The sequence below is a fragment of the Colletes latitarsis genome, chromosome 1 (assembly GCF_051014445.1).
Source record: "Colletes latitarsis isolate SP2378_abdomen chromosome 1, iyColLati1, whole genome shotgun sequence".
In the NCBI taxonomy this organism is placed as follows: domain Eukaryota; kingdom Metazoa; phylum Arthropoda; class Insecta; order Hymenoptera; family Colletidae; genus Colletes; species Colletes latitarsis.
This window is the reverse complement of record NC_135134.1, coordinates 49,559,218-49,581,750: the sequence shown is the minus strand read 5'-3', so window position 1 is coordinate 49,581,750 and position 22,533 is coordinate 49,559,218. Positions and strand designations below refer to the sequence as shown.

At 45.2% G+C, this 22,533-nt stretch overlaps 1 protein-coding gene across 3 annotated transcripts in view; it reads right to left on the bottom strand.

Moving 5' to 3' along the window:
• Positions 1-22,533, bottom strand: part of Gro (TLE family member transcriptional corepressor groucho) — a 113,987-nt gene that overhangs the window by 46,590 nt on the left and 44,864 nt on the right. For 2 of the 3 annotated variants that reach the window (XM_076784061.1, XM_076763112.1), the window contains exons 5-9: positions 21,383-21,427; positions 10,810-10,872; positions 10,645-10,731; positions 10,448-10,474; positions 8,805-9,164 (exon numbers count right to left, since the gene is read on the bottom strand). In XM_076784061.1, the coding sequence (XP_076640176.1) occupies positions 8,805-9,164; positions 10,448-10,474; positions 10,645-10,731; positions 10,810-10,872; positions 21,383-21,427 (582 nt within the window). The remainder of the gene's footprint in view (positions 1-8,804; positions 9,165-10,447; positions 10,475-10,644; positions 10,732-10,809; positions 10,873-21,382; positions 21,428-22,533) is intronic. The other variant, XM_076762275.1, reaches the window with a different exon arrangement.

Genomic DNA, 22,533 nt, shown 5'->3' with positions numbered 1-22,533 from the left:
AAATCGATCGGCGAAAACGCACAGTAAAAATCCCTCTTTTGGCGTGGAAGCTCTAATAAACTGGTCGGATAATGATGGTCGTGTATCGGACCACCGACCTTAACTCGCCCATCCCTCATTTTCAACCACAGGCATTTTGAGCGGAGCAACCGCGTTCGTCAATGAGATCACCGGGCGGTCACTCGCACGCGACCCGAAAGTCACGAAACTCGTGGCTCTGATTCCCTGTAACCCGCTCCACGGTACTTTTCCCTCAAACTGCACACCCCTGGTATCGTTTCGACGAAACTCCCCGATCGGACGAATCGATATTCCCCGAAAACGATCGTGTTACAGCCATCGTTCGCGATGATTAATTTCTTTTTCGAACGACAAGATTTTCACCGTTTTTTGAGCTAACAAAACATTAACCTTCACCTTCTAATGGCAGTATTTAACCCTTACGTAAGTAACCGAGTACCGAAGCAACCTTTGCTATAATTCGTTAAAAAATATGTAACGTTCTTTAGACATTTCTACGTTGATTTGTGTTTCCAAGACAAACACTTTTTGAACTAACTATTTAGGACGAGGACTTTGAACGTGTACGCTTGTTTAATAGCTGGGCTATCGAATATTCGTATAACGAAAATTGGGTCTTTTGTAAACAGTAACAAAGAAACATTTTATTAATGATTTACAGGTGTTTAAAATTGACGGGTCTTTTTTTTATTTCTTATCCAAGGACAGCAATATCTGTGTGTTGTAGATGAGTTTATTATTAACAATGGCATAAGAACGTTTAATCGGTAAATTATACAGAATATAAAATTTTTCATTAAAACTATTTATTTAATTTCAACTCTTGCCTAGCGGACACTCGAGTCCATTTTGTATCAACATTTGCGACACACGGGATCTGTTCTATATATTTTAATAGGTTCAAACTATCATTTTATAAAAGAAAAACACATTTCAATTTTTGTTTGTCACCAAAGTGACCTAACCCTTTAACGAGGATAATCACAGCGCAGGGTGGAATACGTCGGAAACATTTTTAATTATCCATTATTTTGCGTAAAGTCGTGATCGAGACAACTATACAATAAAGAATTCGAAAAATAAAATTGTAGTTGATAAATTGGGATATAAAATAATTACCAAGATTAAAAATTAATTGCACGGATGACCTTGCACTTTGACCCGGCACGCTGTCGTTATCCTCGTTAAGGAGATCTAGAACGCTAAAAAGAGGTGTTTCTGCATGAATATTTTTCTCAAACACTGTTGACAATAGCTTTTTCAAACTTTACACATTTATTTATACATATTTCAAGAAAACATATATTTTTGTTCATATAGAAATATTAATTTATTTAAAGAAATATATAAACCGAAGGTCTTCGGTGAAAAAAAACGCTCCTGGTGTCCCTGATTTTTTAAATTCTATTCATCTGAAACAAAAAAATAACATTGTTTCGTATTCAGTATAAGTACAACAATGGCTGAGACTACAACGAAAAAAAAAAAAAAATTTATTAAACACTCGTGGAATGATGACTCTTTAAACGAAAAATAGTGAAATGAATAAAAGTGATTGCAGAATATCATGCTGGTCGTAGTCCCGATTGTAACAATGCAATTACTTTACGTAAATTTATCGATTATTTTAATTACTGTCAAAAGTTTAGGGACACCAGCTCGAAAAAAATAGCGTTAAATTATGAGACCTCGGTTGACCAGGTATGCGCGCTCCCATAAAGGCTCATGCCTTTTACCACCTCGACCAACCTGTCGTGCGACGGAAAGTCAATTCTATATTTCAATTCACAATAGTAACTAAACAAGTAATGTTCTTATAACCCATTATTTCCATCTCTAAAAACCTACTGATAAGGATTATAAAACTGTTCTTTTCACAGGCTGCACACATTCATATTACGAACGTGTGTTGTGCTAGTATCGAGTTCACGCCACGATCGTAGTATTACTGATCAAGAAGGCAAGCATAAACCAGAAGTAATATCATTTCATAATAAAACCAAATGTGGCGTGGACATATCAGATAAAATACTTCGCGAATATTCATGTCGGAGATGCGCGAGGCATTGGACACTGTCGCTGTTCATGATTTATTTGGACACTGCGTGTACAACGAATTTGTTGTACGAATGATAGAAAGTCTGCCCCTGGGAGAAATCATAGTTCACTCAAAATTAAAATATCATACTTCACAAGCAGTAACAGCAACATCGAATTCGACGCTCGCGAGTAATCAAATTCGGGCGGAACGTGACCTCAAAGTCTTCGAATTCACTATTTTTAGAGCTACGAAGCGTTCATCTCGTATCGTTACGCTCTAAATTAACGACTGTTCCACGTTTTAAGGTTCTATTCAAGACGGTAGGCTTGGAATTTGCTCGAGGGACCGAGTCAAGCTTAGAAGAACATGCTTTTTTTTTTCTTTTACTCAATTTAGCGTGAAATGGAGTTTTTAACACGTTCGCTACCACTATACCATTATAGCAATTCTGTCTTAATTGGAATTTACGATTCGAAAATTCGACCGTGCGGAATACGCGTTGTCGTATCTTTGCAAGTTTCGTGCCCGAAATTGGGATTTCGGCAAGACAACGCCCATCGGACGGTCAACGCTTCAGAGTGCTTCGAGCGCACTCGTGTCACAGTTATGAAGTGGCCAGCTTGTTCTCCAGATTTAAACCCTATGGAAAATATTTGGGAACCATTAGTGCGCCGTGTTTATGCAAATCGTCGCCAGCATGACACGGCAAACTATTTAAAGAACGTAATTCTCCAAGCTTTTGGTGTTGCCTTAGAAAATTACTACTGGGACATATTCTTCGGACATTGCAGATCGAAACATGTTTTCAATTGGGGGGGAGGGGTCCCAAACTGTTTCCCGACTGGAAAGTTTTAAATTCAATTCATAAATTTTATTAACTCTTCAGTCAACTCTTGAGTTATACTGTTTTTGAATTAAAATAATTTAGACTCGATGAACTATCGACAGCTTTTGAAGACGATTTGAGAAACCCTTTTCTACCGGCAATAGCACACGATACTGGAAATATTATTATAAGGAATCGCGTGCGCGTGACAGCGGCCGTCTAAGCGTCGGGTACCGCAATTATTTCGAGCCTCCGTCGTAAACCATAACGTCGACGTACATCGTTAGCGTCGAGACAACGCAAAGAAAAGAATAATCGATTTATCCGAACGTCTAGAGTAGAAGAGACCCCTTTAAAACCAGTACCTCGGGTACCGGGGAACGAAATTCAAGAGATTCCACGGTTCGTCGAGGAAATCGCGCTCTCGCGAGACCCGGGGGTTGGCGCGCACCTACGTATTCTACGTTTCTCTTTTTATTCCCCGGCGTTCCTCGGCCACCCCCGTCGTCGCGAGGCGCGAGGCGCGAGGGAAGCATTATTACGGGCGCGTCAAACTGTAAAACGGATCGAGAATTTTATTCACGGTGCGAGCCGGCGTGAAAGACAGTGTGTCACGGGGGTGGTTACAGCGGTTAGACAGCGCCGGGGCTAACGTAACCTAACCCCGCTTCCGTGATATCTCGAGCGTGTGCGCGGGGTATTTCCATCTTTCGTCGTGCCGGTAACAGGGCGCACCGCTGCTCCTTTGATTAATGCCTTCCTGCGGCCTGAAGACGAGGGGGGATGAGAGGAGCTTGGGGGACGAAGCGGGGGCGCAGAGGGAGAAGCAGAGACGGCGGCGAACTACGGACTAAATCCTCTCAGGGGGTGGAGCGGAGAACCGTGAAGGAAAGAGGGACTGAATAGCGGTTCCAAGAGCCAAGCGTGGACACGCGAGAACTCATTTCCGGTTCTACCCTTCTCTCTTCGTACCCCTCGGCCTCGTGTCATCGTCCCGCCGTGCTAATACACGGAGACCGCCCGCGCGCGCCGAGAAACGTTACCCACCGGAGGGAACACACTTAAGCCCGGCTCCGTAGACTGTTGTGAATTACACGCGACCATCCGTGACGCGCTGTTTCTGGCGAAGTGGATCGCACGTGCGCAGGGACCGGGGCTCAAATCTTGCGGAACGCGTAGTCGCGCGGTCAGAGGCCAGGCCCTTGTATCGATTGCGCCGGGGACTCCGATACGCGGTAATTTCGGGGAAACGTTTCGATTAATGGGGCGTTAATCGGGGAACAGGAAGTCGGGCTCGGTGTTTGCGGACCGCGAATAAAACGGAGCACGCAATATGCTCGGTTCGACCGTCGAGGACACGGAAGTGTCGCTCGCGATCCGTGTCTCACTGTGTTTCGAAATACACTCATTTTAAAAAAGTAATTTAGTACTTTCTAATTGTAATCAATACCTATGATATACAAAAGAGAAAAAATATTGATTATTTCAGCTTCCGCTTGTAAAAATCCTCGAGAAGAATGCACCGATGATCAAGGTTATTCAGACGAACCGAATTCCTATTCTCGTCCAACGTACAAGCAGGCGTGAGAAATCACCCCACGAACGACAATTTAAAATTCTTTCCCTCCGCCTGGGAATACACAAACTCTATCGACGGCATCCGAGGTATACAAAAGCGTCGCTGGAAAATTTACAAGGTAAAAAGCAGCTTGACTTCGTCGAGCCATCGGAGGAAGATTTTAATAAAATTGTTCGCGCGCGATGAAGTTTGCGTCGCACGACCGGATGCGAATGCGGGATCGTTGGTGCGACGCGAAGGTATAGGCATACGGTGTACAAGTGGAATTCTGAGCAGGAAACTAAGTACGTTAATTTCGAACACTAAAGCTCGCAGTATGTGACGCGGTATGAATGCATGAGATATGTGAATTACACTCCATTGTCTCGAGGACGCCGCTCAAATCATAGCGTTGCGCGGACAAAGGTCTCGGGTACAAAGTACGCCAAGTTCAGACCCGGTTCGAAACTTTTCTCGCCGGAATGCGAACAGAAATATCCTACTAATACAGATAGCTGGGTTTATCAAACGCGCGGCTAGCAAAATGTTTCGCACTCGGCTGCGGGTCAAAGTTTTCAGGACGGGAATTCGGGCGTAAAGGGTTTCCAGCGAATTTTGATTCAAATTTTTCACACGACTAACCGGTTAATTAAATAACGTTCAAACTTCTCTCGTCCCGGACGATGAAACTGCCGACTATGCGAAACTCGACCGTCGATTTCGCAATCGGGCATGGTATCGCGCCCAAGGTGTTAAAAAAAACAATATTCAAAACGATTGGAAAACTAAATGTATCCTTGGAAACGTTAAAGAAACTTCCTAGAAAGGCTTTTGAGGGAGGGTTGCAAGGCAAATTTGCTGCGTCACGCAAATTCCCAGAATTATTTGCCAGCTCGGTCAATACTATCGCGAACGAGCTTATCGTTCAGGCGGAAAGTAGCTCCAAGTCTTCACGAGTACCAATTAATATTATATTATTTTATCGGAGACGGTAGCAAACTGCAAATTGGTCGTACCGTGAAATTTAATTCGACGTATCTGCAGCGACGCGCGATCGACTGATATTTTCATTTCAAAGACGGTGAATCGCCCGCGATCGTTGGACGCGATGATTCCCGTGGACATACAGGAAACAGTAGGCGAAGAGGGTGTTCGAGGGGGAGGGTGGCATTCGCGTTCACAGAACGAAAACACGTATCACGCTCGTAGCTCCAGTTTCGAGCTGGGAATTTCCACTTTTTCACACGTCCCGGCACTTTTCTCGATGCGATCGCGCCAGCAATACGATACGTTCGATACACGTGTGCGACAGAACGAACAGGTCGTCGGGTCGATCGCGCGTGTTCGCCAACGATACACCCACACCAGACTCGGTAAATGGGGCTGATGACGGAGTCCGGTCAGTGGCTCAACTTCGAACAAACTTCCAGGCACCCTTGGGGTTCGAGGGATTGCCCGTGTAAACGGCGCGTCGTTAGTTCTCTCGCAGACGGCGAACGAAGGGTTCGAGAGGAAGAAAGACGGACAGAGGGAAGAAGTACAGGCAGGAAGGGTGGGGAACGTCGCACGGAGCCGTGACTCGGGGATTCCTGCCGGGGACTTTCGGGATTCGACGCGACAATCGAGCACGACATGGACGCGTATCCGGTCGTCCGGCTCGGAAGCAATTTAAACGCTTTGCCATTAAACGGCGGAGAAAAGTACGACGCTGGTGGGAATCGAGTGCACGAAATTGTAGCCCGAGAGTCGAAACAATTTCACCTTGTTGTAATTGGTGATTCGACCCTTTATGATTTAAGATTATACAGGGTGTTCGGCCACCCCTGGGAAAAATTTTAATGGGAGATTCTGGAGGCCAAAATCAAGGATACCAATTTGTTGAACGAGGCTTCGTTGAAAAGTAATCTTGATTTTCGTCTTATTTAGCCCTCTAGAATCTCCCATTAACATTTTTCCTAGCATATTAACTGTATATGTCTAAACGATAAAAAATAATTTTCCCTTAATTGTGTCCAGCCAAGGGTTAAAAGCGACTGGTTTCCGGCGTGTCCAAGTTTTTAGGACCCCGTGGGTGTATTCTCTTTTGCACGGTGTCGTTGTTATTATTATACGGGGTAGTAGAGAGGGAGACAGATAGGAAGGCGAAGGGACGAAGGTTACGCGAAAACACGGTACACTCGCGAAGGAGTACTTTAATTGTCGGGAAGCAGGCGGGTTGAGGGAAAAGCGACGGAACCGCCGCGCGGGGTCGGAGGAACAAGACTGAGAAAAATAATCCAATTTAGTGGGAGAACGCGAGCGAAGCGACAGCGCGCAGTTCGCCTGTTTTCACGGTTTTTATAATTACACGCCACCTCGCGTCGCCACCCTCCGCGGCTAGGTCGCGCACTTTGTCGTCGCGATCCTGACAAAGGAGCGTGTTTTCATGGATATTTCACGGAGTCGCGGCGAAAGGAGAAACTGTGCGACTCCTGGCTTGTTGCGGGTCGACGAGACCCCGAACCCGCGCTCTATGCAACCCGCTGCGCCGCGTTGCTGCCCGCTTTGCCATTTTACCCTGGACAAAAGTCATCCAATTTTTAGGGAGCACGCGCCGGAGCTAGGTATTGCGAGTGCTTTCCCGTTGCGTTCGTTGCTAAGCTTCATCGTTATGGAAACGGAACGGCGAGGCCGCGTTCTGTTTGGCCGAGCAGACGTCCGTCAGTCACGAGTCACGGTAAAAACTACGCCGATAACATTTCCCTGGAAGTTGTTGTTCCGAAAGCATCGGGAATAATACATCCGTTACGCGGTACGTTCGCTTTTCATTCCACGGTTTCGCTACGATCCCCGACCATCTGCTCCGAACGTGTTAAACACGCGATACGGTTTTATAGAAAATTTCCGAGTAAAGATTTTTGCTAAACGAAAGGGAAGAGACGTTTAAAAAATATTGGATTAAATATGCAATTTATGTAATTCAGGGGCCAATCGTTTAATCTTGATAGAGACTTCGAACGAAAAATTTTTCGATATCGTAAATGTGATCTACTTTCGGGGAATTTCAGTTACCGTGGTCAGCGAAGAAATATGAAGGTAACAAACGCCAGGAACGCTTAGTTTACTTAAGAAATTCGTCGAGTCGATTTCGCCTTTAAAGTTCGTGCCCCCGAGAAACTGTTGTTGAAACATGTTCCATTGTTACAATATACCTCGACCGGGTTTCTCCGTTCTCCGTACAGTCAAAAGGTGCACCAAGAAACTCCCTTTTCCTCGCAACACGAAACGTCCGTTCCATTCTCCAGTCTACCTGTCATCGAGCGTTTTCAGAGTTTTATCGTTCCTGCTCGAGATATTTCAGCGATACGTTGCAACCGGTCGCGTAATACGACGACTCCGGTTTTATTTCCTTCAACTCTGAGCCGTATGCTACGAAATGCATCGACGAGTTTGATGCATTCGAACGAAACTGGACTTTTCTTTGAAATGGCTAAGAACTATACGAGGATATCTTGCCATCTCCTCTGACGACCGCTGCTTTTATTATCCACGGTTCTTCTCGAAAAAATATCTGCGAGTCTACTGGGAAACGATTCCGCTTTTCATGAATTATTCGCTTTCTGGTCGCTTCGCGTCGAAGTTTTTTTCGAATTCGCGAATTTTGAAATGCCGTCCCGAGGTGGTCGATTTTAATTTGTAAATAGCCCGGAGGACATCGAAGAAGGTCGAATTTCTTAAAGAAACATTGATAAGCGGAAACGTCGAGAACGTTACGAGATGGAATTCTTTTTCTAAAACGCATACACAATGGACGCGTCCGAGCGCAAGAAAGATAAGCGATCTCGAACGTTCTCGACGCCGTCGTCCACAATTTTTTCTCCATAAAATTCAAACGAGCCCCCTCTAACCTTCGTCGCTCTCTGCGCATTCAATTTTGTCCATTCGACACACTTCCTCCTGAATTCAGTAACCTTATACCCACAAACTAGGCCACCGGTTAAATTTCTAACGAGACTCGCGATACGTCTTCCGCGATCTCGAAGATTTTACCAAAATTTCCAAGCAAATAAACGGACTGACTTCGTAAAAAGTAATTTCCAATTCGATTCGTCGAAAGTAAATAGTAGCGATATCGTTGGTTCCCGTTCGAAGAGTCTAACTTCCGGCGATAATGTCCCAATTGTTCGGATAGAATTTCGCCGGTGTCCGCGTCACTGTGCGGCTCGCAGGGGCCAAGGTATGCTCGTCGGGAGAGACACTTCGGCCGCGGATTCTTAAATAGCGCGTAACAGGTGGGTCGAAGGCCGCGCGCGCTCGCAAAAACAAAAGCGGCCGTGGATACGCGAGGAAGCGCGCACGAGGAACAGGATTAAACTCACGTGTCCGAGCTTCTCCTCCTTCCGCCTCTTGGGATCGCTCTCGAGGTCGGGGGTGCGGCTGCGGAATTTCTCGGGCGGCGAAACGGATCGTCGTAGTCTGTCGTCGGTGAGGGCGATCGGCTTGCGATCCTCGGGCGTCTCCGCCGCTGCTCGGTGCTGTTGCAGGTCCGACGGTTTCAGGAGCGCCTGCGCCTGCGCCTGAACCGCAGCCGCGGCCGCTGGATGCGGGGGCGGCGCGAGATGTGACGGCACCACCGCGGCTGCGGCCGCCGCGGCCGCACCTGCGAAGCCCAACAACCCGCCCGGCGGAAGACCGCCGACCACCGCGCCGTGGGGCAGCTGCTGCGCGTGAATCTGTTGCTGCAACATCGGGAACAGACACGCTCACGATTTTTCTCAATTATTACTTTCCCCCGACTGTTATCCCGCGCAACAGGGGGGAAGAGCCCTGCTGTCAAAATTCTACCTTCCCCGGTTTTTTGCATTTCTCGATGCTTTCACCCTGACTCCAAAAATGCAAAAACACTGGTTCAAGCTTTGATACATGAACGTGTGCTTATGTGGGATTCTGTTTCTCTTTGTATCTCTGCTACAGAATTAACAAATTTGTTGTGTATGGGGCATCGAAGTCATCAAAATGGTAGTTTTACACCCCGAGTCCAAAAATGCTAAAAGCTAGTTCAAGTTTTGGTATATGAATGCTTGTGTATGTCTGAGATTCTGTTTTACATTATATCTTGGAAGTAGTTTACTACAAAATAAAGAAATTTAATGTTTTACCCCCTGTTTTCAATGAACGTATATGAGAGAAATAAGATCAGTGTTTGAATATGTACGTTTATAGGAATTATCTAATTTTGTCAGCACAGAATTTGTGTTCTTCGTGGAATTTGTATCATAAACGTATAGTGAAAACCAAAGGTGCGTAGAGGTTAAGAAAAGAACAAATAAAATATGCATTCGTAAAGTACCGATCTGGAAATTCTGTTTTCTACTTTTTTACGATCGTTACCGTTTGGAGAAGCTAGAACGAAACTTTCATTTATCGTTAATACGCTCCTTATATATTTTTGGTAGTTTGGAGTGTTTTTTTTTTAGAGTAATTTTGGCATGCTCTAAAACTCCCAGATGCAAGACGGTTCTAGTATTTGTATACTAACATCTGAACATCGGACCCAGCTACGTCACTGTTAGAAGAGATTCTGTAACATATATTGGTACTAGCTACAAATTGGAACACATCAGGGGAGACATCTAGGCATCGGTATCTCGTCTGATTCTGATGCAGCTAGTTCTACTGTGTATCTGGTACGGACGCTGTACGCCATGTAAAATCATAAATTCAAGTATTTTCATCATTTCTGTCTAAATGAAATGAAATGTAACTAACCAGTTGAAAGAATATCATACTATTCGAGCCAATGATTCTCAAATATCTTTAAACACCAACTCACACGTTTAAAATACGGGAGTCGGCGTGTAATAAATGTTTCGTTCGTATCAGAGACAATAAATTTCGAAATCAAACGTTCGCTATTAAACATCTTGCTGGCTACGAGCCAAACTCCGACACAGAGTAGCGCTAGGATGTCTCAAAACATGCCCTCGTAGTACAGAGAAGCTTGAAAGACTGAAAGACTCACCAGTAGCTGCTGTAGACCCTGTTGTTGCTGCAAAAGAGTTTCGTAAGAGTTAGTCGGTCACCATTTATTTGCGAATTATGTTCAAGAATGAAATTGGAACGCAAGCAGCGCGAATTTGTAACATACTGTGCCAAGATCAATGTCCGACTGCTTGCCAAAACTATGTAGTTAATAGAATCAATTGTAGAGAAGCTCACCCCAATAATAGCGTTTAGCTCGGACGTCGTGACTTGCTTCGCTCTCTCTACGGCATTGGCCACCTGCTGCTGATGCTGCAAGCCATGCTATCATTATCGCGTCGTTGTCACTTTCGATCGCGAGATTGTACGGCACGCGTGCCAAACAGAAAGTCAAAGACTCACCTCTTGTGCCAGGAACGGTAGTAGCTGGACGATTATTGCGTTCAACCTCTTAGCGATCTCTGTCTGCAAGTACGATCGATTACGCGATTAGCGGGTGAATAAAACCAAGAATAGGGGGTGTGACGGATCAAAAGAAGTCTCTGGAATTGCCCAAGGCCGCTAACGATCAAAGATTTCGGATGATCGATCGTTCTGGAATTCAGAAGTCCAGGTTCTGTACGTCGATGCTGTTAGTCACGAATATTCGCGCAGGTTAATCAGTGCGACTGTAGAGTATGGTGTGTGGGATGCCTCGTGTTACTCGACCCACGCGACGTATCGTCGAAATTACGAGTGACACGAAAGAAGGTCTAACATCGTTCGATCGTAGTTCGTTGAGATTTACCGACTAGTTCACTGGGAATATCTGACCAAAACGCTATTACAATCTTGTATATTTTATAGGGGAAACTGGGGCAGAAAATATTTTAAAACAGGAACGAATAAGGTTCTTAATTAATTTAACAGTTTTCCATTTTTGATTTATTTGGAATTACACAGCAATGCAATTCTATTATGGGTCCGATAGGATATATCCTCCATGCGGTCGACTGTCAGACGATCCACCGTTCGAGGGTTAAGGTCTATCAATTACATAGGTTTACCACTAATAGGTCATTCTATACAGTTTAATAGCATACAGAATGTCCCATGCCACTGGGAAAAACTGTATCTTCAAAACAGACAATCGCAATTTCAATCAACCTTGAATTTATTCTAATGTTCGAGTTAAAAGTTTTTTTGCAATTCGAACAATAAGAGCGATACAGAAGTTATCGAAACGTTCGAATGGCATCGATCTTAATAAATTGTTTAAATCGCGTCCCACGTATTGGCCCGGTATCGCCAAAAACGACAATACTAAAATACACGGCAGTTTATTAGCGGAGGGCGCAGGAACGAGGGACGACACAAATTTTGATACCTCGTTTCGATGCGTGCACCGACAACTCGACGAATTAATTGAAAAATCGGAGAACGAGCCACGCGACTGTAAACCGAGCGCGGACAAATCGCGAAAACACCGTAAAAACGTCATGAAATTCTGGATTACGTTACGGTGATTGTGCTGCGCGTAATGACCGCTCGATGGCACGTGAGTTCACCCATGCTACGGAAAGAAAGCAGTTGCTCATTAATGCGTGTCGATCGAATCAATTATATCGATGGCCACGTGACTTGCTCGCAATAGCGACCTCATGAAAGAAAAGAACAGAACGCGCAGATAAATGTCTTAATAGTCGCGATAAAAAAAATAGTCGTACGATATGAGTGCAAACCGTACAATACAATTGAAATATTTTTAATTTAATACGGTCTTTCTTTGAGATCCAAAATTTTGGACACGCGAAACAGTCGAGAGACTAGTTCGATAACATTTTCGACCGAGAATTTCTCTAAGTTTCAGGAACATTCGTCGACGGCCGTTTACGGAACATTTACAGTGTTTTTCCTGTTGTCGATTCGAACAGCTCGACGTGGAATAAAAAAGCGCATCGAACCGCAAACAGCTGACGCACCCATGCACCGAGTCACGACCAACAAACAATAGACACGTGCGTGTATTACGCGATCGCGATAGATTAGTTTCAACAATTAACTGCAACGAGTGCGAGCAAATATGGAATAACGACAAACGTCGCCCGGAATCGACGCGATCGATGCACGCGTCGCCTAACACCGATACCACGGCCTAATTGCATCGAAGCTTACTTACGGAAATTATTTATCGAGCATTCTCCAAGACGTAGCTAGCGGGGCGAAATCGGATAATCATTTTTGGCACCGACGTGTTCTGGCCCGTCGCCTAATTGCAGCGCAGTCGATTTTCACCCATAATAAAATTATTTCGTTACGTGTTTCGAAATCGAGTTTCAGATCCGATTTCTGTATTGTAGTCACTTTTATCGGTGCGAATAATAAAAATAAAAGGATAGAAAAGGATAGACGGTGGGCCACGAAGGGTTAACCGGAAGCTCGATTCCCGAGACGATCACCTTGATTCCAGCAATTTCTGGTTCACGCGTCGCGAGCATCCGAGCATGGTTTTTCCTCGCCCGGGCGGCGCGCGTTGGAGGCTTCAAACCGAAAAAAATGTCATTATTCCCACGGGAGGTGGGAGTGGAGGGGTGTGGGGGTGGAGGTGGGTGTGAGGGGACAGAAAGATGGAAAACTGCCGCGTCCACGTCAGTTCGATTTCGCCCGGTCCGAGCCGGGGGAGGAGACGGCGGAGAAGAAGGGTGCGCGGCGGAAGAAAAAAAAGCTTCGACGAAAAACGCGACAAAGGGAACACGCAACAGTGGGAACGTCGAAGGCGAGAGGGAGACGGATAGAAGGAACAGCGGGAACGAAAGCCGACGCGAACGGGAAAGAGGGAAGAACGACGACGAAGGGGAGACGAGGAGAATTTGCGCGGCGGGGCGACGCAGCGCAAGTGTTGTCCGGTACGAAAAAATGGTTATTCCTTCTCGAATGTGCCCGATGCACATGCACATTTTCCCGCAGAACGGATGGTCCGAGGGCGGAGGTGGAGATAGAGGAAGAGGAAGGGGAAGAACGAAGAGGGTCGACCGAGGAGGGGTTGGGAAGAGGAGGAGTGAAAAAGGGTAGATGGAGGTGGCCGAACGGCAGGAGGAAGAGGAAGAGGAGGCAGAGTAGGAGGAGGTAACATTGAGATTAGCAACGGGTAAAAAATCGATGTCATCGCCCCCAGCCCACCGCACCCTCGTTTCGCTCGCTCAACTCAACCCTCTACTACCCCCGCAGGGCCAAATAAAAGAACTCGAATACACGACCCCTGGAACCGTGTCCGTGTGCGCGGCCGCGCGTACGTGTAAGCATGCATACGCTGACACGTGTGTCTGCGTTTCTCTGTGTGCGAGCCTGTGTATGCGTGCGTGCACGCGGAGAGTCTGTGTACGCGCGCGCATCGGAGAATATGTGTGTATGGACGGAAGAGTGCTGGAAAAGCGACCCCCAACTACCGAAAGGGAGAGAGAGAGAGAGAGAGACAGAGAGACAGAGAGAGTGTGAGAGAGGGAGAAGGGCGGGAGAAGGAAAGTATGAGAAAAGCCGAGTGGGGGTGGGACAGAGAGAGAGAACGCGCGCGGATAGATAGACGTATATATACATGGGAGGCAGGAAGAAGTGGAAAGGCTGGGTGAGTTATATGCAATTGGTCAGCCTGCACATTTTTTATCGGGCGCCGGGCGCACCCGCGATGGGAAATGGTAGTTACTCTTGTATCGACGAACGCCGATGGCGATAGGAATATTCTTGTCGAACGGGCGATCTTTCGTTTTCGAGGGGAAATCAGAGATCGGTGATCCCTGCTTACTTGACGGGGACCCTCAAATATAATTGCTTATCGCGTTGAACGAATCCTTGCCGTGACGTGTGATTTCAATCACGAGACCAAGCACAACTTCCTCGAAACGGCCAAACAAATACCTGACCGCACGAGAGAAGCTGCTGAAAAGGTGGACGATAAGTAGAACTTTCCATGTAACTGTCCCTTGAAACATTAACCCTCGTAAACTCTAAACTTGTGGAGTAGTTTGTTTACAGCTCGAATTTCAACCAAATATTAACCACCGGTGGATTGCAAACTGAATTTTGGAGCTGTTCAGTGGAAGCGAAACCCTTCATCGATGGACCGCTGGTATTTGTTAACATACTTGTAATGGTGAAGTTATTGATGAACGAGACGTCTCTCGAGATGATAATTTCTCAGTTCAAATTTTCAATTTTACTTTTATGATATCACATTTGTTTGATACTATTGCGATAACAATGATCTGCGGGCTCGTAGGTTCTCGACCACCGGTATAATCCACCCTCAGAGCCAGAATGATCTGTACGCTCCGTGAAAGAAATACAGTATCCCCTGTCAGTTATTCCTGCCACCCAGACTATTTTTCACTCTTGTCTCCGACGTATACAAAGTCAAACAAGCCAGAGATCAAATATCATCCACCCCCCTCTCAGGTTATTTCAGCTTGTTCGTAAATTTGCGACAACTTGATACGAAATACTTTATAACGAAGTTGTAACGACGGTGTAAGTACAACTATTCGCATGAACCTAAAGACGCCAGACACCCAAGTACAACGACTCGTTGACACGTTGTAAAAGAAAAATTAGTTCGCGACATCGTTCGCAATCGAAGAAGCGGTCAGTTGAATTTGCTTCCACTAAATAGCTTTACACAAAGTGCGGTTTCCTATCCACTGGCGGTTTGCGACCCAGCCGGTGGTTTACTGGATCCAATTTTCCTTCGACTTAATATTTAGTTGGGATTATAGCTGTAAATAAACACTAAGGTCCGCTACTCCGCAATTTTACACTCCCGAAACAAATAAAACTTTCTTTCTGTTGCAGTAAAAGTGACTCGAACACCGTTTTGCAAAGGACAACGACGGGTCATTTTTAACCGACGTAAAAATTTTTCAAATATAGACTTTAAATCGAGATTCGCTAAACGATCCTTGCTTTAGTCTTCGATGACCCCAGGACAGCGCATTAACGTATGCAGACGAAGTTCGCTAAACGAATCGTTTAATTAGTTTTACGTTCGAATCCTTTCTTGCAAAGCGTCGTATAAATCCTCGACTAACTTTATGACCTACGACCACCAGCACGTACCGAAATGGGAGAAATGCCAAAACATTAGCTACACATGAACGTATTGTGGAGAGATCGAGTGAAATTCCAATGACGTCAGAGGTAGGAAGGGGAAGCTAGTCGATACCGCCCATTAGACTGACCTGGTGACGCGTGTGTCTGATTTAATAGTTGTATTTCTAGAATTAATCGAAATAGATACGCGTCTGTAAACAGGACACTTCGAACTTGGACTATTCGACGAGTTAAAAAACAATATCGTAGCTTTCATCGATGAAACGAAACCTCAGCTATGCGATAATGCTAAGAAAAAATTGTAAATAGTTTGTTTTACGTCAATTTAGAGGCGCGATACTCGATTTAGATTGCTCTAAATTATTTCCCGGGTCGATGGTACAACTCGACTACTCCATTCTTCAGGACAGATAAAAGATAACCAGACACGGACTAGCCGAGGGTTAAAAACACGTTTGACGGTTCGCGCCCTGAACGGTATCGTTTCGCGTACAACTCGACCGTTTGTCGAAGCGGTTTGTTGTATTTCTTCCACTGGGTATGGATTGTTTCGTGTTCCTATGGAAAGTTCGCGGCCGTGACGGATTCGCGCGGCACATTGCCATAGATCGTGGCTTAATTGAGCAGACCAACGAGCAGGCAGCCGGTTCCGAGGACGAGCCTTTCAATTAAGCGATAAGCGTTATCGGATGGGTCTGCTGAACCATCGTACGACTCGCCGGATGAACGAAGCAAGAGCGTTGCGTTGCGGTCTCGTCTGGCGCGTTCTTTTTCAACACGTCCAAAACCTCCCCCTACGCCCCTTTCCAAACGGTGCATCCGTTTATAGCGATGGAAAACAGTGCTTTTTGCGATCTTCTTTCGAGACGTATTTCGAAAAATTTGTTTTCCACGGAAAAAGAATAACATTTCAAGGTCCGTTACTTCTTTTATCGTCGCGTCGTTCAGAAAATCTCATTTTACGCGCGGAAAGTCGCTGACGCGATCGTACGCAGCGTTATCGTCCAAGCACCCTCGAGCTTTGAATCGACGAAAAGAATCGCGAGAACGATTAATCGAAGTTAAGAACGACGCTCGTTTCGACGTCATTATTAACGTATGCCGGCGTTGCGGAGGAAACGGTGTTCTCCGGGACGCGAGCCCCGACGATACCGGAAAAAGCGAAACTTTCAACTTTATCGGGTCTCTCCGGCTGCCAACGAGCGGTAACGGCAGCGGCTCGTGTCATAGTAATAAAAGTTTCTACCTTTGCGACAAGCGTAAACTCGTTTCTCAGTCCCGCGTTACGCGTAAGGGATTTTTTTTTTTTTTTTTTTATCGGACCACTTTTATCGTTCGGACACGACGGAATCTAAAGTTGTAACGTTGGATTACCGGTGTTACCGTTCTCCCGCAAAACCGCGGCGAGGATGAGTTCGTTAAATTAAGCTGAAACTCGTCGCCTGTATAAATAAAATTGTAATTTTGCGGCGCGACGTGCAATTTTTTTGACGATCTCGACTTACCAAGAGACTTTGCGCGATTTTGTACAAATTTTGTGCACGGTTACCGCGCTCAATAAATATTAAAATTATTCTACAAGTTTTCGTACAAGTACGCATGTAGAAAACATATTAAAATGGTAGTTTCATTTTTGGCAATAAATTGTATGCAATAATACAGTGTGATATCGATACTAACGTTAATTGTACTCTAAAGAATGGCAATTTTACTTACATTAATTATTCGAGAAATCGATTATCAGAACGAATTTATCTGCTAAATTGGATACCTAAAGTTCTACTGTAATGGTACCGCAGTTATAAGCATAGAAGTATAAGTATAGTTGATTAAGTATCGAGACTGGCTGAGGTGTTTGCCCCTGACGGGTATAGTTACTGGAATAAATATAGCGAACTGGTGAAAATTGCAGGGTGTAAAGACTGTAACGCCTTTGACTGCAGGGTGCTAACAATGCAGAACCAACTCAGGGGTGTCATTTTACGACACTAGAACTTTGAGGGGAAACTACGCCACCGGTTTAAAAAATCAATACATTTTTTTAGTTCAGTTTTAAACATATTTTCGTTACGCCTACATTGTATTTTTAAATCTTTATTACTCAACAGATGGAAAGTCGTGTAATCTTTATTCGAAATTTGTGTCCAGATAAGAATCGTGTCGGTTTCTGGAATGAAGGTGTCGAGGTTGTCCCGATAAAAGCGTGCTGGAATCGGTTCCAGGAAACATCACGCACACGTGACCGTATTCTAGGTGACCGTCGCGTGTACAGTCCGCGTGGTACAATTATTTGAAGAGCCCAAGAGGGAGAGGGTCGGACGAAAAGAGAGAAAGACTGGTATAAGAACTGGGACATTGCCAACAAATTCGAGTTAGTCGAGTAGCGAGTGGTAAAGTGGTGGCTGCGGGCTTTAACGGTAGAGTGGGAGGCAAATGTCGACTTGGGGTGGCGGCAACAGTAGAACGGGGGTGGTTCGAGGAAGGGGGTGAGTCCGCGGAAGAGGGTGGAGAGTAGGAGAAAAGTGGAGGCAGCGACAGAGGACTAATGGGAAAGAGAGTGAGAGAACGGAAAGGATGAAATCAGAGAGACTCGCCAACGGTGCCGGCTAAAAAGGGTAAAAACGGAAGGGGAAGGTCGTCGGGAAGGTTGGAGGGGCTAGGGAAGAGAGAAAGTCAGAGGAGAGGTCTAACCTCGTAGGGGAAGATTGTTTTCATTCGGTGTTCAAATTGAAAAGGAGCGAGGACCGAAGACCGCGATTCGAAAGCCGGCTAAGTGCCGGAGACAACCAAACGGAGGGTGATTTATTCTTTCTCTCCCCTTCCATCCCTCTGGCTACCCAACTTCCTTTTATACCAAAACGAGAAAACAGAGAACCGACGGGGACGGAACGCGCGCAGAAGGAGAATTTGAGATTCGCACAAGTGGCAACGTAATCAATTTTCGTCCAATGCGTCTTAACTTGCCAACGAGGGGTTGGGTAGTACCGTAAGTATTTAACGATCGAAACGGAAATGGGGTTGTAATGGAACCTCTTGATGCTTTACACGGAGGTTAAATTGAAAAATATAAGCACCCGAGTACCTTAGTCATCGTCTATTAATCATAGCAATTTAAATTTAAATTTTACATTTTCCTGAACTTTCCCTATGAAAAATCAACCCCTTCGACGGAACGATGAATCGCTCCTCCACGGTCGATACGTTTTACAGCAAACGATAAATATTTAACAAATCGAACGAAAGAACATACAGAACTCTAATTTATTAAATGTTTCGATCAATTAGAAAATTGAATTAGAATTAGAAATTTTGCGATTAATAAAAATGAATCGAAAAATCAAATCGTAAATAATCCGTAAACAGACGGAGTTTCGTTATCGCGATAAATTAACCGTTCGAGAAGAATCAATAACTTTCCGTTTCTTCTTTAACTAGCGTTAGAAGCTCGGACCAGTCGCGTTACACTACCCTGGTACAATTTGTCGTCGTGTTACGCCCGAAGGGGATTGATTTCCCGACGACCAGCGATTTTCCGTTTCCTACTTTTTCTTTTATTGCCCCCGCCTCACCCCTACGCGCCATTAGCAATTATACGACCGTATCGAGTAACCACTTACTTTCATTTCCCTCGGCACGAAACAGTATATAGTTTCAAACCGTTCGAAGAAAGTTAACGGAACGAGATCCCGAAAAACCTCTACTATTTAAATCGCGCCACTTTTATCGCATTACAATCTTTTAACGACAGTCTGCCGTTTCTGCGAAACTAATCACGATTCAGCGTTTAAATACAGGGCGCCACGAAGAGAAAAGTTTAAGAGCAAGGTTGTTAAACGCGCACACCCTTTGACGATGTTTCGTTTATCCAAAACCAACAGTTAAATATTATTAGACTTTTTAAAGAAAGCATCTCAAAATTAAAATTTTAATCTGGCAACCATGAACGAGAACGACGTTACATAAGGCTATACTTGAGAAAAATAGACAAAATAGTCAAGTTGAGAGTTAAATATCCAGTTAGTTCCGCAAATCCACCCTGCTAGAGTAATTTGTGTCTTTCTGTACACTATGTCATCATATAGTACGTCGCTTGCGCCGTTCCAACAGAAAACCGCGTATTTCTCTGTCAGCTTTGATTTGCGGACGCGCGTTAACTGGACATTTATGTTTCTTTTTGTGAATTCTATATGCCCCTAATATTTCCTGCATCACCGTTGCGTGGATCGCAATAAAAAATCTACACAACGTACGTCAACCTAATCTTGCGTGACAATTTAGTAAGACGTTGCACGCATAGGCTTCGCCGACACGACGATAGGAAGTCTAATAACGCAATTATTATCTGTCCAACTCGTCAGGAAACGTGTTTCGATTTTGCCCGAACGCGAAAAGAAATATAGAAATGCTCTCGACCGTCGTTTTGTCTTTGAGAGTTTATGAAAGTGGAAGATAAATTACAAGAAATAACACCCAATTAACTAGATACATACAGACCATTTAAAAACATATTTTATACGTCTTTCATTGTACAGTTGCATAGAAAACTACCCTCAAAGCTGCGATCGAAATTTTTTAAAAACTAACGGATATAGGAAAAAATGTTTACTAGGAAGAAAGTTTCATTTTCGGTAATAACATAGTAGAAATAAAAATTTCACCTAGTATGGTGCCACTGTAGGCAATCTGATCTGATTTGATGGGTCCTGATTCGATCTGTTTGGCTGTATTGGTGCTACCTATGGGTCTATGAAATTTGTATTTCTGCTATGATGTTGCACGTCAAAAACGAAGCTTTTCGTATTCAACATTTTAATTCCATCCACATTTTTAAAAGTAGTCTTTACCTCTTGCATATTAATACCAATTAGAATAATATTTTCAATACTTTCAAATAAAGATCAACGAAAACATCGACTCCATTTTTTTAAACGAAAGCATTTAAAGATCATTGAAATTTAACAGGCGGAAACGCATATAACGAACAGTTTAAGAAAACAGTCTACGAGGATCGTCCGATAAGTTCCATTAGATTTCCGCAACGTCGCAATAATTATCTTGTTCAAGCGTCGAACGAAAGCAATTCCAACTGGAGAGCTAATGAGTCAATTAAGCGATACACGCTTTAAGGCCGACGTATCAATTCGAAGCGCAAATCGTACACGGCAATAACAACGCCGCTATAAAGCATCCTAAGCTAACTAGTTTGCCACTTGAGCCACCGGACGCAATTTCGCGCCGATTTAATGGTGGACCGGCCTATTCGACGACGGTATCCCCCCCTCCCACCCCACTCTGTCCCCAGGCTTGCACCCCATTGAGCAACGCCCCTGGGTACAAGGGTGAGAAATGATCGGCCGCTAATGCTAATGAATATCAGCTCGTCGTGTCAGGGAGGGTTGTTTGGAGTTTAGGAGTCCCACTCACCCCCGTCGTCCCACTTTCCAGAAGCCGGTTCGCGTGCTACAAGGGGTCGCGGTCGCTTTTAAGAAAATTGCTGACGGAGGGGAATGGCCCACTGTTTCCCCTAATTAGCTAAAATTACACGATTTCCCGCGCCAGATGCGTCTCGGAGCTCCCTCTTCTCGTTTTTGGTGGCCCGTGGGCCTCGGATCCGTCGACACGTTCCCGAACCGAATCAACGAGAAATCTTTTGATCCTTGAACCACCCTCGCTGTCTCCTCGGGAGCGCGATAGAAATCAGGTCGACGTTCTTAAGGAGCCCCTCACGATTAACTCCCTTCTCCGCGTCTCGTCGTGGAACTTCGCTGAAAGGGATCGCAATTTCTGCGAACGCGTTAGGCTACCATCGACGAGACAAAGGACGCGCTTCCGAGGAATCGTGAGCGCGGTACAACAAACACGGTACAAGGAATTGTTTCAAGACGTATTGACTTACCTGCTTGTGCATCTCCACGGTGATTCCGTACGACATTTCGTAGTACTGCAACAAAAAAGCATAAAACATATACGAGGATTTGGCGCGTTGATCGCGTCGGGGGGAAAACGCGACCGTAGCTTTCCCCGGATCCGCGTGTTTGTGGATGTACTAAATATCTGGCTAGGCAACCGTGAAACCGGCCGATTCCGCGTGCAAAACTAAATCGCGAGCGCGGAATAAAATTGTTTCCCTCGACGAATTTTCGGCCCGGGAATCGATTTTCAAAATACGCGGGGCTACGCGTGTTTTTGCCTGTTAAGTCGCGACTTCGTGGATTTCGCCGCGCCGCCGTATTTCTACGCAAATCGTACAACAACCCGTAGTCCGGATTCATTCCGCGCGACACAGACAACAACACAGGAGCCGTTCGAGGGGATTTCGCCGCGCCGTATGCCGTTAGAGCGAACGCCGACAAATCCGCAGTCATAAAACTCGATTTCGTCTATTACGAGTTCGAGATACCCGGACGCTAATTGGCGCCGGGGTCGTGGAACCGGAATCAGCCCGATCCGAATTCGTGGAATTCGATATGGATGGATCCCCAAGGTCTCCGGAGGATTCGAGCTCCTCGAGAGATCTATGGAGTACGAAGATGGGTTCGGAGCAACGATATACTTAACAGCTGCGCCGCAAACAGGGGTTGGACACAGTTATAACATCGATTCCGGTTACGAAACAGTTGTAGGAACGATGATGCAACAGTTATAAGTAAAATAGGATACAGTGTCTATAGCATGTAATTGTTTGTCGATGTTAAAAATTAAAACTATTCTCCCAGACCGTACCGGCGAGGTTAGAAAAGTTAATTTAAGGATTCATAAGTCTGGAGGGGTCTGGTGTTCAAAGTTTATTGGGGGTACCGGAGGATCTTAGATATCTGGAATGTATGAGAACCTCCTGGGACTGAGATTCTTGACACTTCCAGGTCCGCCCGGTACTTAAGTAGACTAGGAACCCTCCAGACCCTCCAAAACCTCCGGAACCGCCAACTAGAGACCTCTGAGACACCTGGTGTCCTGTAAACCGCCCAATACCTCTGAACTCTAACCGCATCTATAGCTCAACAAGTTGTATAAGACCTCTGGATTCAATTTAATGCGAATCCTTGT